Source organism: Cavia porcellus, unplaced genomic scaffold (assembly GCF_034190915.1).
Source record: "Cavia porcellus strain 051 isolate PalLab524CR breed Dunkin Hartley unplaced genomic scaffold, mCavPor4.1 scaffold_1, whole genome shotgun sequence".
Taxonomy (NCBI): Eukaryota; Metazoa; Chordata; class Mammalia; order Rodentia; family Caviidae; genus Cavia; species Cavia porcellus.
In genome coordinates this window covers 199,892,358-199,906,058 of record NW_026947484.1, presented here as the reverse complement: position 1 = coordinate 199,906,058, position 13,701 = coordinate 199,892,358, and the positions used below count along the sequence as shown (strand labels likewise).

The following is a 13,701-nucleotide window of genomic DNA, read 5'->3' as shown; positions in this document are numbered from 1 at the left end:
TTTTTTAATACCAGGAATCAAACTCATGACCTCAGACTTACCAGGTAGGCACTGTGCAGCTGAGCTAAATTCCCAGCCCAGAAAATCCTTCAAACAGTGAGAGCAACCAGTAGGTTTTAATATAGCAGAATGTAAGAGACTCTGAGATTTAGACTTAATAGTGCAGCTACTGTTTAAGAAAATCACTATTCATGGAGTTTGGTGTTGTGTCAAAGAAGAATATTAAATATGTCTCCTGGGCTGGCAGTGACTCATGCTTGCCTAGCATGTGTGAGGCCCTGCACTCCAGCCCCAGCACTGCTGACATAAATAAAGAAGCCTCCTTTTTTGCAAAAGCATATCTCTGTGAGGCTGGCTTTTCTTCACATACTTCAGTTAACACAGTATATCAGCTAGGCGTGGTGGTGCATGCCTGTAATCCCAGCACTTAGGAGGCTGAGGCAGGAGGATCAGTGTGAGTTCAAGGCCAGCCTGGGCTACAAAATGCATTCAAGGCCAGCCTGAACTGCTCAACTGCTCAGTGAAACCATGTCTCAAAAAAAAAAAAAAAAAAAAAAACTATAGTATATCACAACAGGTCAAGTATAGAGGCAGGTAGATAATCCAGCTGTTTTCTTTTAAGCCAAATATCGAAATTTCTAATACACAGAAATAATTCCACTCTTGCTAAACTTTTTGTTTGGAAAGATAGAAGGGTTTTTCCATTTTAGAATGTTGTTTGTTATTTTATGTATTAGGGTTCTCTAGAAGAGCATCAATAGAAAATGCAGTGGTACCTCAGTTCACGAACTTAATTCTCCCCACGATTCTGATTGCAAACTGAATTGAATGAGAACCAAATCAAATTCAAAGGTTAGGTTCAGTGCTGACCTTATGGGGACATTTGGTTCTCATTCCATTCAGTATATGACCAGAACTGTCGAAAGAATCAAGTTCATGAACCGAGGTACTGCTGTATGTTTCCCAGCCAGGCTCAGGGGCCAGAGAGTCCCCTGTGGCCATCTGTGCACTGCAGAGCCAGCGGATGCAGTAGCCACTCAGCCTGAAAAGTGGAAGCTGCAAAGCGAGGACCAAGTCCAGGGGGAAAGCCCTGGTCGCTCACCAGAGAGTCCGGGTACAGCCTGCAGCAGGAGGCCGGGGACCTGGAGGCTGATGTCCGAAGACAGCAGCAGCAGCAGAGCACTGGCCTGCTCAGCGGGACAGGATGCTTCCTCTGCCTGTCTCCTTCCATCCGGGCTGGGCTGCCCGCCTCGGTTTGCTGGCTCTGGCTGAAGTGTCAGCAGCCCACAGACACACCCAGCCTGTGCTCTACTAATCATTGAGCTTTTCATTTTTGGTTTTTGTTGTTTTGTTTGTGTATTTGTTCTGAGACAGGATCTTACTAGTTCAAACTGCTCTTGAGTTTATTATGTAGCCCTGGCTGGCCTCACTCCTACCTCAGCCTCCTAAATGCTAGGATTATAGGCATTCACCACCACGCCCAGCTATTAAGGCATTTTTTAATTCATTCCAAGTTAGTGTATCATCATCAACTTATAATGGCACTTTTTAATGAATTAACCTTTTTCAGTTTCTCAGTTTCATTTTCTAACACAGTGACTTTTGATGGGTATAATCAACATAAGAAAAAGCATTTAAAGGGTTTCTGAAACCAGAAACTAGGAAAAACTGCCAATATGAGGTCTTGAAAATGGTCTTAAGATGCTTGGATTTTATTCTAAGAATGACAGTAAAAGTAGCAGTGCAGAGTTTTAAGTATGCACGTGACATGGCCCAGCGTGTCTGTAGAAAGTGGCTCTCGGGGTAGATGCATAGATCTGCCGAAGCTGCCATCAGAGGTAGAGAACTGAGAGGGTACAGCGGCTGGCCAGAGCCTGCTGGGGCTGCCGACGCAGTGTAGGAAGAGCTGTAGGCTGAACACGAGGAACTACTCAGGACTGCATGCTTGGAGCGTGACTTGCTGGGTGGCGAGGCCTCCGGCTGCAGACCGAACCCGTGCTGTGGGAGACTGCGGCGGCAGTGCCCGGCAGAGCCTGGGAGGGCGCTCCCAGCACCACAGGCAGGTCCATCTGGCCTCGTCTGTTAGAAGTAGTGAGTAAACTCCCAAGGGAAGAAAGCAGAGGTAGATGAAGACCAAGGATGCAAGCTGGGGAAGACAGTCACTCATGAGCAGGACGGGGGTCCAGAAAGTCATGGGGAGCAGATCGGCCAGAGATGCGGACCTAAGAACCCTGTGGCTGTGGCTCCATGGAAACTCAGGAAGGAGAATCTGAAGTGGCTGAGAAGCCTTCGTAGAGCTTCAACATCGAGGGCATATGACCTTAGCAGGAGTGTTTCCAATAGGGAAATCACATTGCCATGGGAGATTTTATAATTAGAGACTTAATTATGTTTATAGGAAAGAGCCAGAGTGAGGAGAGTTTGAAAGATGCAGGCAAAAGTGTAAGTAGGTCAGATGCCGCCCTGCTCTAAAGGTCGAAGAGGTTACACAGTGCCCAGGTGTGAACGCTCCCGTGGCCCTGGAGCCTTGGATCACACTGAACCGAAGCTCTCAGCTGGCAACTCAGAGCTGCTGCTGACAGTGGGAGACCCAGCCCGAGACCAGACTGCAGCCTCGCCCAGCCTGGGGGCCTTGGACAAAGGATAGCCTTGCCCAAAACAGAGTATGTGCTCAGCTATTTTCCCCAAGAAGCCCGTTGAGAGTTCTCTGCTCTGTGCCAGAGCGGATGGACTAGAAGCCATGCAGGTCTTTAAAAATATCCATGCCTAGCTGTATACAGTAGCTCATGCCTATAATCCCATCTGTTCAGGAGGCTGAGGCAGAAGGACCAAGCTTAAAGAAAAGCATTAGAAAAAGCCTCAAAACTGTTCTTCTTCATAATGCTGTCAGTTGTATAGTAACCCAGATGCCCACCAGAGCTGGTGTAAAGCGTACTACATGTCTACTTGTTGGACTAAAAATCACCCACTGAAAGAGATGGTTATGGAGACTGTATTCCATCAGAGGGAGGGCTATGAGAAAATGTTATTTAGAAAACAAACTTGAGTTTTAATAAACAGCCTGATTATAACAGTGTGAAAATGTGAGTGTGACCAGAAAGCAGCCACAGATGTATCGTGCCAGGGTGCTGGGATTCTGCAGTGGGATGTGGTGGTTTTTCCTTTGTCGTCTGAATTGCTAGTAATTTGTAACATTATTTTATAAATTTTTAATTGAAAAGAGAAAATATATTCCCTACTGGTTGTCTTGGCAAGTGGTGCCACTGAGGGCCTTGAACAAAGACCAGCCATACCTTGGATTTGGAAGCCCCAGCCGAGGCCAGTGGAGTGGCTGTGTGCCTCGAAGCGAGAGTGGCTGCTTCAGGAGGCCATGCCCACCCCGCACTGGCCCAAGAAACCTGTTTGCTCAGCACAGTCTCTTGCTAAAGCTAAAATGTAGAATGCAGAAGATAAATTACAGCACAGAAGCTCAAACGTCTCTACTTCTGACATTTGTGCTGCTAATTAGTTTCTGCTCGGTGTTACGTCCCATCTCCTCTGGTTTACTCTGAAAAAAGACACATACATGTAAATACATTTTTACACAGCCTGATTTCCACTGCAGCATTTGGAAGCAGATGTGCAGTTTGTCTTCCCCGCGTGCCTCACAGTGCTCAGCCACCACTTAGGCCATTATATCTCACTTCATCCCTACAGCATTATAAAAGCAAGTCTGTTGAGAGAAGGCCCAATTAAAAACAGAGTCATCAAAACAGGAGCACTTCATCTTCCAGTAGCAGTTCCGTCATGGCGGTAGGAGTTACCACCACTCACGGAGTCCGTGCCACACACATGGACAGGGTATGTGTGCACACACACAGGAGGTGGCTAGCGGAGACTGCCTCCTCACAGCTGGCAGCCTGGGCTCCAGGGGGGCCAGGCCTTGCCCAAGCCTGGGCCCGTGCTTACCCCTCTGCTCTGCAAGCTACTCTCCTAATTTCCAAATACAATTCAGCAATCCAGGGAAGGTGATCTGAACTAACCTGAGTGTTTATAACTTCTCAAACCCTTTTCCCATAAAGCTGCTGGTGTTCTCTGAATTTTCAGGGTAACCACCGCCTGCCACCCTTGTATGCCCCAGGACAGCTGCCCTGGGGGGCTGTGCCGGGTCCTTGGCCCCTCTTCACCCCTCCAGGAAGCCTCAAGGTGGTAACAGGCAGGGAGTACTCTGTTCATTCAATGTTCAGATGTCATGGTTTCTTCTTCCCAGACGCTCCTGGTAAAAATTTACCATGTGGCATAAATTGTTCATGTTTACTGGCAGATTTATTTCCAGCACGAGGTCAATTAACTTGTAACACATGAATATATAGGTTCAGACTGGATGAAATTACATAATTAACTTGTTACACTCGAATATGTATATAGGTCTGGGGCTGGGTGAAATTATGAGTGTGAGTTCTGATGAAGAGCTGTCCCTCCGTGGAAAAGGCGACCCCAAGTCCTGCCGTGGATCTCAAGTCTGGTTTTCCACATCCTTTCTGCACTGGTCCAGCTCAAACTTTCCAGCCCGGTCCTGGCTGACTGGCAGCTGATCGTCCTGCCTTGGGGCCCTGGGAACCTGGAAGGAACAACCTGAAACACAGTCCACCCACCTACTTCACTGGCAGTGGCTGGCTGCCAGTGAACCCAGTGCTCCCCATCCCTCATTCCCGCCCACTGCCCACCGCAGAGGGGCCTGGTCTGTGGACTCCCGCAGATCCAGTTCATTGTGCTTTGTCCTTGCTGATGACCTTCCCCTTCATTCCCTACCCAGCTAACTCTTCTCCTTCTCCAGGGTGACTCAGGTGTCAGCCTTCCCCTCCTGCATCTCCTCCTCCACACGCCTAAGGTTCATATCCCCACTATAGCACTCACCTGTGCTTCTGGCAGAGCCTGAACTGACAAAATCTGTCCTCTTGGTCACCCAGCAGAACAGCCTGGAGTGAGATAAAGCTCCAGAAAAAAACTGCCTTGGAGAAAAGGGAAAACCTCTCCTCAGAAATGGGTCAGCGCTGTGCCCTGTGGCCCAGCATGGCTGGAAACCAGGCTGCTGCCCTGGCCGGAGGCAGACGAGCCTTGCTGCGGCTGTCACCAGGCTTCTCTGGGTTGGCAGTTACTGTGGCTCTGTGATGGTTACAGAGCAAACAGCCCTGCAGGCAGGTCCTCTCCGGGCCCTCAGTGAGAAGCTTCCCTCCTTTTCTCTCTTCATCCGGGCACTGGAACAAGCACAGAGGACAGGCAAGGGACACAGCCCCTACACACTGCAAAATGGAGCAGAGTCCAGGCCCCCTTTGAGCAGACCTGGGGTTGTTTTGTTCTTGCCTTTTCACTGTGCTGTCATGCACGGGACAAAGTGGGCCTCGGGGCACCTGAGAGCATGTCATGCGCTGTGTGTAGATGTGATGGCCTAACATGCAGGGTGCTTTCAGTGGCGCCTCGGGTTTTCAGACAAAACCTACTTCCCACATCTTGAGGGTTGGTTTTGTCAGTGACAAGCGGGAGCAGGTGGCGTAGACCGTGCATGAGATCACTTATCAGAGTGGTCAGTGAACCCCGAAGCTCAGGTCTGCAGGCCTCCCCAAGACCTTCTGGTCTTCTAGCCCCGGGCCCTGGTGTCTGTGCCTGTCAGTGGCCAGGTGTCAGCAGCAAGGCCTCCCGAGGCTGGGGTGTCTCCATTCGTCCTTCACAGCCCTGTGTCCTTCATAGATGGCTCTGCCTGGTGGCAGCGTGACCAGCAAAGGCGTCTGCATTGTTCTCTCACATGGCTGCTTCACCCGCAGGGCTCCTTCAGTGTTGGGGTGGGTCCTTCAAGGAAGACCGCGTCTGCAGATGCCTCTGTTCAAGCAAGATTCGCCTTCTTATCAGAAATAAGTAATTCATATGTTAATGGAGCAACTCACTTCCAGTCAAGAACTCTAACATTTTAGGGCCACAATTTAGAGGCAGGTTAAATTTGTCAAGTGACTGAAAGTGAGGTTTTTCAGAAATTATTAGCTAATTTTTTTCAATACAGGATTTATAGTCACAATTAGTATATTGTAATAATATTTCCAGGATAAAATAGCAACTCAACTTTTCTGGTCACAAATGTACAACATATATCAGTTTATTTTTGGAGCTCTGAAAAATTAGCTACTGTAAATAAAGTCCCCAAGAAGATTTCTCCCGGAAAGAGGTGAACTTACAGTAATCTGGATGATATATTATTAATTAATAACTATGACCAGCCATTGCTTCAATTAAGAGGACAACGGATGAGGAGCCCTAGTGGAAAGCGCAAGCTGGGTTTTCTTCTGCAGGCCCAGGGCTCTGTCATGGCAGCGGAGGCAGCTGCTCCTGCACCGAGCCCTGCAGGAGACATAGCCCAGGCACTGAGGTGGAGGCAGCTGCCAATAGTAGGGAACAGCTTGAGAAGGGTTTTGGGAGAATCTCTTGGCTGCTGTGGTCTCCCAACTCCAGGGCACTCATGAGTTGGGGGAGCTTCAGGTTCAGCTGAAGCGCCTCAGGCCAGCCCCCATCCCGGTGTGGGGCAGGCAGATGCCGCCGCTGTCTTGGTCTGCAGGCAGGAAGCTGCCTAAGGTTCTGCACCCGAAGTGTAGCCTGGCTGCAGGTGAGGCTAAGCAGGAAACATCCTGAGGAGCCTCGAGCGGCAGGACCGGTCCTCTCGAAAAGGGCCTGGGGGGTGTAGCATGAAGATGCTTCTGGGATGGCACCAGACAAGCCAGGTCACCAAGAGTGGCTGAGGCTTTGCTGTCCAGACCAGTGGGCAAGGACATCCCAGGTGGGGCCTGTGGTCTGGAAGCAGTGGGGTGACATGAGGCTGGACTCACAGGCAGTCTGAGAACCAACAGTGTCACTCAGACAGGATTGGCAGAGAACAAGAATGAATTTGGATCTGGGTGAGATTTGTATCAGAAGACCAGACCCGTGAATGCAGTCTGTTTCTCTATGTGCTGGCACCTGCACCCCCATCTCTCCCAGCTGCCCTCAGGGCAGTACCCCGAGTGCCCAGCGGGAGCCAGGGCTGTTAGCAGAGCCTCCTTGAGAGCTTGGCTTCGGACCTCTCTTTCCATAGCTCACGTATTGGATTTCAAGTGCTGTTTTTAGAGTAATAATTTGAGGTTAATTGGCCTTCTTCCTTAAAAATACTACCTTTTCCATGTAATTATCCTTATAGAAGCAGCTCTGTAAAGCCTTCCACTATGATGCCCTTCTGAACACAGGCCCCACTGGCCCTTTGAGCTTACATTTCATGTCCATTTTATACACAGTCTGTGCTGAGGACTCCAGCAAAGAGCGGCTGCTGCCCAGCCTCTACCTGCGTCCACTCGAGTCCGACGAGTGGACGCTTTCCCTGCAGAGGACTCACCGGCACTGCCTCTGTCTCTTTCTCCAGGTCATGCAATATTTAAACTCACGTATTTAAGCAATCACGACTATAAACACCTCTACTTTGAATCTGATGCTGCTACTGTCAATGAAATTGTGCTCAAGGTAAGTCCCTCCTTATCCCAGGACTGGGTGCATGGGTCTGGTCATGTCAGGCTAGCCAGTGTGCCTTCCTCTCCAGCACCAGACCAGGTTCCTACTTCCAGGTTTACAGAGGAGGAGCCGAGCTACTTCCGGGCGGCCAGCTGAGCAGCACCCTGTCCCAGGCCACGCAACCTGGGTCCACAGCTCTGCCCTGGCACTGCAAACCAGGGCCCCCTCACTCCCTGTCCCTGCCAGTTGTCCTGGCTCTTCCTGTGCACCTCTCATGCACCATTCATCATCCTCCAGCCATTGCCAGGAACTCCTCAAGGCTCCCAGAGTAGACTGGGAGGAAATGATGGTGCCAGAGAACGTTGGTTATGCTCCAGGCGATTTTCTTGGCCTGTTCAAAACATGCCCAACTTGAGCTTGGCTTACCGAACCTTGATAAACCTCATAGCATCCTCCATGGGCCATGGGCTATTGCTTAGCATCACACAGTGGCAGGCCCGCCCTTGTCCCCTGAGAGCGCCTCCTCTGTCAGGGTAGACACAGTGAAACCGTTCTCAGGACATCGTAGCCTCAAGAGCTGCTGCAGGGGAGTGGAAAGGGCAGGATGACCAGCTGTGGGATGGAGAGGCGGAGCACTGGGCCTGAATGAGGAGTGACAGCAGATGCCCAGCGACCTGTGCAGGGTAGAGGCCGGAGCAGCAAGGCCACCCCTCACCTTGAAGGACAGGTTGGCGAGAACAGCTACTTGACTCACCCTACAGGACCCCGACTGCTGTTTCCAGGAGCACTAGGTACTGCCCAGGCTACAGCTCAGTGCCCTAGGCCCATCCCACCCCTCCCCCAGGCTGAGCCACCCAGCACTTTGCAGCAGAGGCTTCTTCCGTGAGCCAGATTGTGGGTAGTGTGCTCAGGTGGAAAGGCAGAGCTGTTCAGCTGAGGAGGGGTTGGAACCCGAGATGGTTCCTCTGCCCCAAGTTGGGTGACCTACGCTAGTCAGGTCACATGTCACCACCACCAGAATGCTGCCTGGGTGAAAATCAGCCAAGGTGCTAAGTCTCCATAGGTTGTATTCATTCTCTGCTCAAGAGAGGAGTCACCAAGCAATCATAACAGCAGTAAAGGTGCACAGGACCTGGGTTAAAGGCTTTACCTATCCCCCCCACATTGAATCCTCACAGCTGTGAGACAGGCTGTGAAACTGTTCCCATTTCCCAGGTGAAAATGAGGCTGAGAAGGAAAACAGACTTAGCGGGAGTGGTGATTCTGCCGAATCAGCAGCACCGAACTGCCCCTTGGCGTGCAGGTTCCTCATCCCCCAAGTCTGCTTAAGGAATCGAATGGAGATTGCGGCCCAAGGCAACTGCTTTACAGGCACTGCAAAAGGTCTTCAGGAGTGTTAGGTGCGCATTTAAAGGACAACACTGCTGGAGGGTAACTTGGGGCCAAAACAGTGGTATAGTCGCTGGACAGAATGTGGGGGCTCACAAACGACCCTGATGCAGCCCCCCACGGGCCAGACAAGAGGACATTGTGCCCACCTAGGAGTGCTGGTCCCAGCACAGGGAGTTACCTGCCACATCATCACAGAACAGCCACAGGAACTTGTGCTAGGTGTTTGGGGAGTAGGTGAAGAAATATTCCAGTACCCGTCAGGGGCTGGACTTATTTTTATAGCCAGCATTAAAATATTCAAGACTTGAGAAGGATTCTAGTAAAATTATAATCCTGTGTTTGACATCAAAATAATTTTCACAACAGCAGATTGATGACAGAAACACAGGTTTATGACTTCAATATGAGACTCTGGAAGATCAAGTGCAAAGAAATCATTTTATAGGACCAAATGCTCCTTCAGAACAGATGCTGTCTGCAAAATCCCTGAGGCCTGTCACCTCCCCTGAAATGTCTGTTTTCATATCAAAACGTTTGTAGAAATACTGCACCATGCAGGAGACTCCAGGAGGGGTGCAGCGTGCCCAGGCCTGATTTACTCGGAGCTAATGATCGTGGTCCTGATGGGAGATTGAATTTCACTTCCCTAAGTCTGCTTTTTATAGCACCTTAAATGTTGAACCTCAGCCCCTGTTCTTCAAGGCCTGGCCAGTGATGTGCGCTGTGCGCCAGCACCAAGGAACCGAGGCCCAGCCCCGCGTCCAGCAGAGGCCTTTTGGGGTCAGTCTCAGACTCAAGGAACCGCGCACTGGACTCTCAGGTCAGAGGAGAGAGAAGGAATCCAAGCCAGAGGCAGCGACAGATAGCTGTCAGGACAGGCTGCCTCCATCAGGTTGCTTTCTCTCATCTTGTCCCCATATAGAAATACAACTCTCTCCCAATTTCTTAATGCCAGCTACCTGTGACATGATCTCTTCTTGTCTGGCCACTGCCCTACAGAGCACACATTGTTGTCCCCATTTTATAGATGAAGTGATGGAGAGAGGCCCAAGGCTTGGAAAGTAGGAGCCTGGATTTGAAGCAGCCAAGGAATCCCAGGGCTGCTTTCTCATTGGGGTACAGTTGAGTCGTGCTGTGTATGGTCCCCAATTCTACAGGCTTGGAGATGAATCTCCCAGGAACCGCGGAGCTCTTCACATCGGGTCCTCCCCTGGTGATGGAATGATGGAAGCTGTGGCTTTATTGACCATGAAAACTCCCTATATTTTTATGCTGTAAGCTGTAAAATGCATTGAAAGTGAAACACTCTATAGTGCATAAAATTGTGCAAGTTTTAAGCCACAGCATATTAACCAGCTAATGGCAGACCAAAGGGCATTTTTATCTTTTGATTATTACATTAATCTTCCATTAAAATTATCTATGTGATTATCACAAAGCCCTGAAGATAATAAATTTAGGAAATAGTTGGCTTGTTAAGGATCATTTTCAAATGCTGCTGTCAAATTGTATGTTTCAAAAGTACACGGAAAACACGAGGTTGGCTGAGAGTGCAGACACCGTGACCCAAAGCTGGCTCTTATTAAGAAAGATAAAACCCCAGATTTCCACGCACTGCCTGCGTTGTCCCAGACTGTCCCCCGGCCCTGTGGTTCTCATGATTTATTGCTCTCAGCTTGTCGCAGTGGCCGAGCGTGTCAGGCCTTCTGTGCCCACACAGCCACTGTCACCGCCTTCTGCCAGTGGCGAGCGGAGCAGAAAGTTTAAGGACCGCGTCGGCACCTTGGCCTCTGTGTGGCTGCTGCCTCGGCTGGTGCTCCCCCTGGAGAGCTGGGCTCCCTTCTCGGGCACAGAGTCCCTGCCATGAGCACCCCACAGGAGCGTGGATCCGTCACCCAGAGTCACCCTGAGCCGTGGGAGGGTGCGGAGAACAATGCTATTCACACAAAGCCCAGGTGGGGGGCAGCAGGCACCGTGGTACAGGGTGGGAGCAGCACAGGTGGCCCTATGGCCTCCCCAGGGTGTGTGTGAAAGCAGCAATGGTGGCCTCAGCCTCTGCCTGTCAGGGAGCCCTGGCTGCCTGCTGGCTCGCTTGTGAGCGCTCAGGAAACGCACGGGCTGGTGGGCTCTGGACTCCGCCTGTGAGACGGTCCTTTCTTCAGACACAGGTGGTGTTCGGGAGGTCATGAGGCTGGACTCCGAGGCAGGCAGGAAGCAGAGCCAAGAGGTGCTACCACGTTCTAAGCAAGTCCTGACAGCCTCTCGTCATCTGGGACAAAGTGGGGGTTCTGTCCCAACTTGCCAGGCAGCCCTGGTTCTTGGGACTCCAGCCATGACAGTGCACCTGGCCCTGGCGGGCAGTAATCGCTGGCAAATGACAGGTGTGTCCTCTTGCTTTCTAGGTTAACTACATCCTGGAGTCACGAGCAAGCACTGCCCGGGCTGACTACTTTGCTCAGAAACAAAGAAAATTGAACAGACGCACAAGCTTCAGCTTCCAGAAGGAGAAGAAATCAGGGCAGCAGTGACACTGGCCTCAGCCCTCAACCTGTCGTCCAGGCTCCGAGCCTGCCCCACGTCTGCAGTACCCAGGGAGGCCAGGGCTGGGGCACTCGTAGGCAGGTATGTGGGTGGGGCACCTCGGCTGGTGTGAGGGGACCTGACGGGACTGCAGTAGCTTTGAGTATCGACATGCACAGGCTAGAGCACCCCCAAGGAGCCATGGGCCACCCGGCCACCCTCACTGCCTGCCCCTGCCCCAGGATGTACATAGCCACGCCGGACAGTTCCTTGCAACTTGATCAAATTTCTTAAAGCAAACAAAGAACAAAAGTGTACATTTCTTTTTTCTTTTTAATAAACAGGTGTACTCTTTACCATGGTTGGTATGATGGACCATTCTTTGGGGCGGAGGATTGATTATGTTATTCCCTTTAAAATCTGTTCCCATATTGAACAGGCAGATTGGAAAGGCTATGGTTCGATTTCTGAGAAGAAATGTTTAGGGCTTAGTCAATAGTTTTAACTACGCCATTTGTTTAAATGAGCGCATTCGCTGCAAGGATCGTGCCGAACAGGCCTGCCCTGTGTCCAGCCTGTGTCGTCTTCCCCTTCAAGCTCTCTCTCCAGCCCAGCTCCTCTGGCTTCACAGATGAGGACGGGGAGACCGCTGCTCTTCGGGTTACCCTAACCCGCCTTTCCCAGTCTCACCAGCCCGGCCGGGCCTGGGGCTCAGCCCCGCCGCCTGCGCATGCCCAGTGTGAGCGAGGAAGCGGAAGGAGAGCCAGCCCCGACACACACCTCGGGCCACACCGGATGCCTCTGCAGGCCTCGCCGTGGTCCCTCCCACGGTGACGCCCTTATGTGCTGTTCCCGCCAGGGGCAAGGGCCAGATGTCTCGCCGAGGACCTGCGTTTAAAACATTTTTTAAATCGTTGTACAGGAAGAGATGTAAACAGCATCTCAAAGTCCAGCGAATCTCTTTGCACAGGGGTCGTTTTAATGGACTCCTCTTTCATTCTGCCCTTTGTTCAGCCAACAGGAGCTCCCTTTTCTAACGTCTTCCACTCCTGCCCTCCAGAAACAAAATACCATTTGTAGCTTGCTATCTGTATTTGAATTTTTAGCAATTTTATATTTAGATACCTTTGAAAAATGTAAATGACTTAATTTGGTCATTAAATCTTGTGGCATATTCAATATTAAAATGAGATTAAAATAAATGTCATATAACCACTTTCTTTGGCCTACTGCTTTGAGTTCCTGAAGTCTGCCCGGATGCCGCTAAAGACCACTCCTAATGAGGCTCCGGGGCTGACCTGAGCTGGCGGTTGGTGCCGAGTTACAGAGGTGACCTGAAGTCGACACCTCCTCCAGCTGCCTCGGTCATCACTCACTGGGGCACAGCACAGTTTGCATCACACATGTCCAGTGTAAGGAGTGACTTTTGGGGACCGCTCTGTGACCACCACTGGGCCAGACACCAAAAGTTTATATTCAGGCTCTTTCCTCATCCCGCTCTTCCCATCCATACCGAGTTGTAAAACCGGCCGAGCACAAGACCAGACAGACACCTGACGCCCCCAGCTTTCCAGCGGGTCTCCCAGCCTGGCACCAGTGGGGACGCTGCCTGCAGTGCTGCCAGAGGCTGGTGTCGTTCGTGCTCTTTTACCGCTGGGCCTCTGGACCCTGCAGGGCTCCTCAAAGTGCGCCGCCTTGGGGGAGCCTGCCTGTCACTACCTTCCTCTCAGTGGCGAGGACTCGAGGCTTGGGTCACCTCACTGGCCCAAGCCACACTACCAGTGACCGGCACTGCACCCCTGCTCCCCGCTGCACTGTTGCTTCCTAGCCGGGCAGTGAAGGTGCCAGATTAGCCAAGCTCTGCTGGCCTTTTTGGGGTGATGCACACCCCGGATCTTGTGACCCCTGACCCATCAGGTGCTTCCTGCCCCTGTAGCGTTGAGGTGCTGGGAGGCCCTGACGCCTGTGCACCATACGTCTAGCTCCAGGCTGCTCTCCACAAAGCCCTGTTTCCCCTCACTGGCCACTTCGATTGTCCACAGGTGACCAGCTCTGGATGCAAGCATCTGGTGTCCCCTCCCGACCCAGGCCTCTGAATGCCTCCCAACTGGGCTACATCCCAGTCTTCTCCCCAGCTGAGGCTACCCGGTGGTTCCACCTGGCTTGTCCCTGCAGCCTGGCAGCTGCTCCCTTGGCTCCCTGTCCCCCTAGATCGGGGAGGGGCTGGGGAGTGCATGGGGTGGGCCAGTGGCCCGCAGGCAGGCGCTGCAGGGCCCAGCATGCAGA

General features: G+C 51.6%; 1 protein-coding gene across 8 annotated transcripts in view; it reads left to right on the top strand.

The window, feature by feature from the left end:
* Mapkap1 (MAPK associated protein 1) overlaps positions 1-12,631 on the top strand; it is a 233,627-nt gene extending 220,996 nt beyond the window's left edge. For all 8 annotated transcript variants that reach the window (XM_063227619.1, XM_063227611.1, XM_013153476.3 and 5 more), the window contains 2 exons: positions 7,418-7,515; positions 11,298-12,631. In XM_063227619.1, the coding sequence (XP_063083689.1) occupies positions 7,418-7,515; positions 11,298-11,423 (224 nt within the window). In that variant the 3' untranslated portion in view covers positions 11,424-12,631. The remainder of the gene's footprint in view (positions 1-7,417; positions 7,516-11,297) is intronic.
* Positions 12,632-13,701: the final 1,070 nt, after the last annotated feature.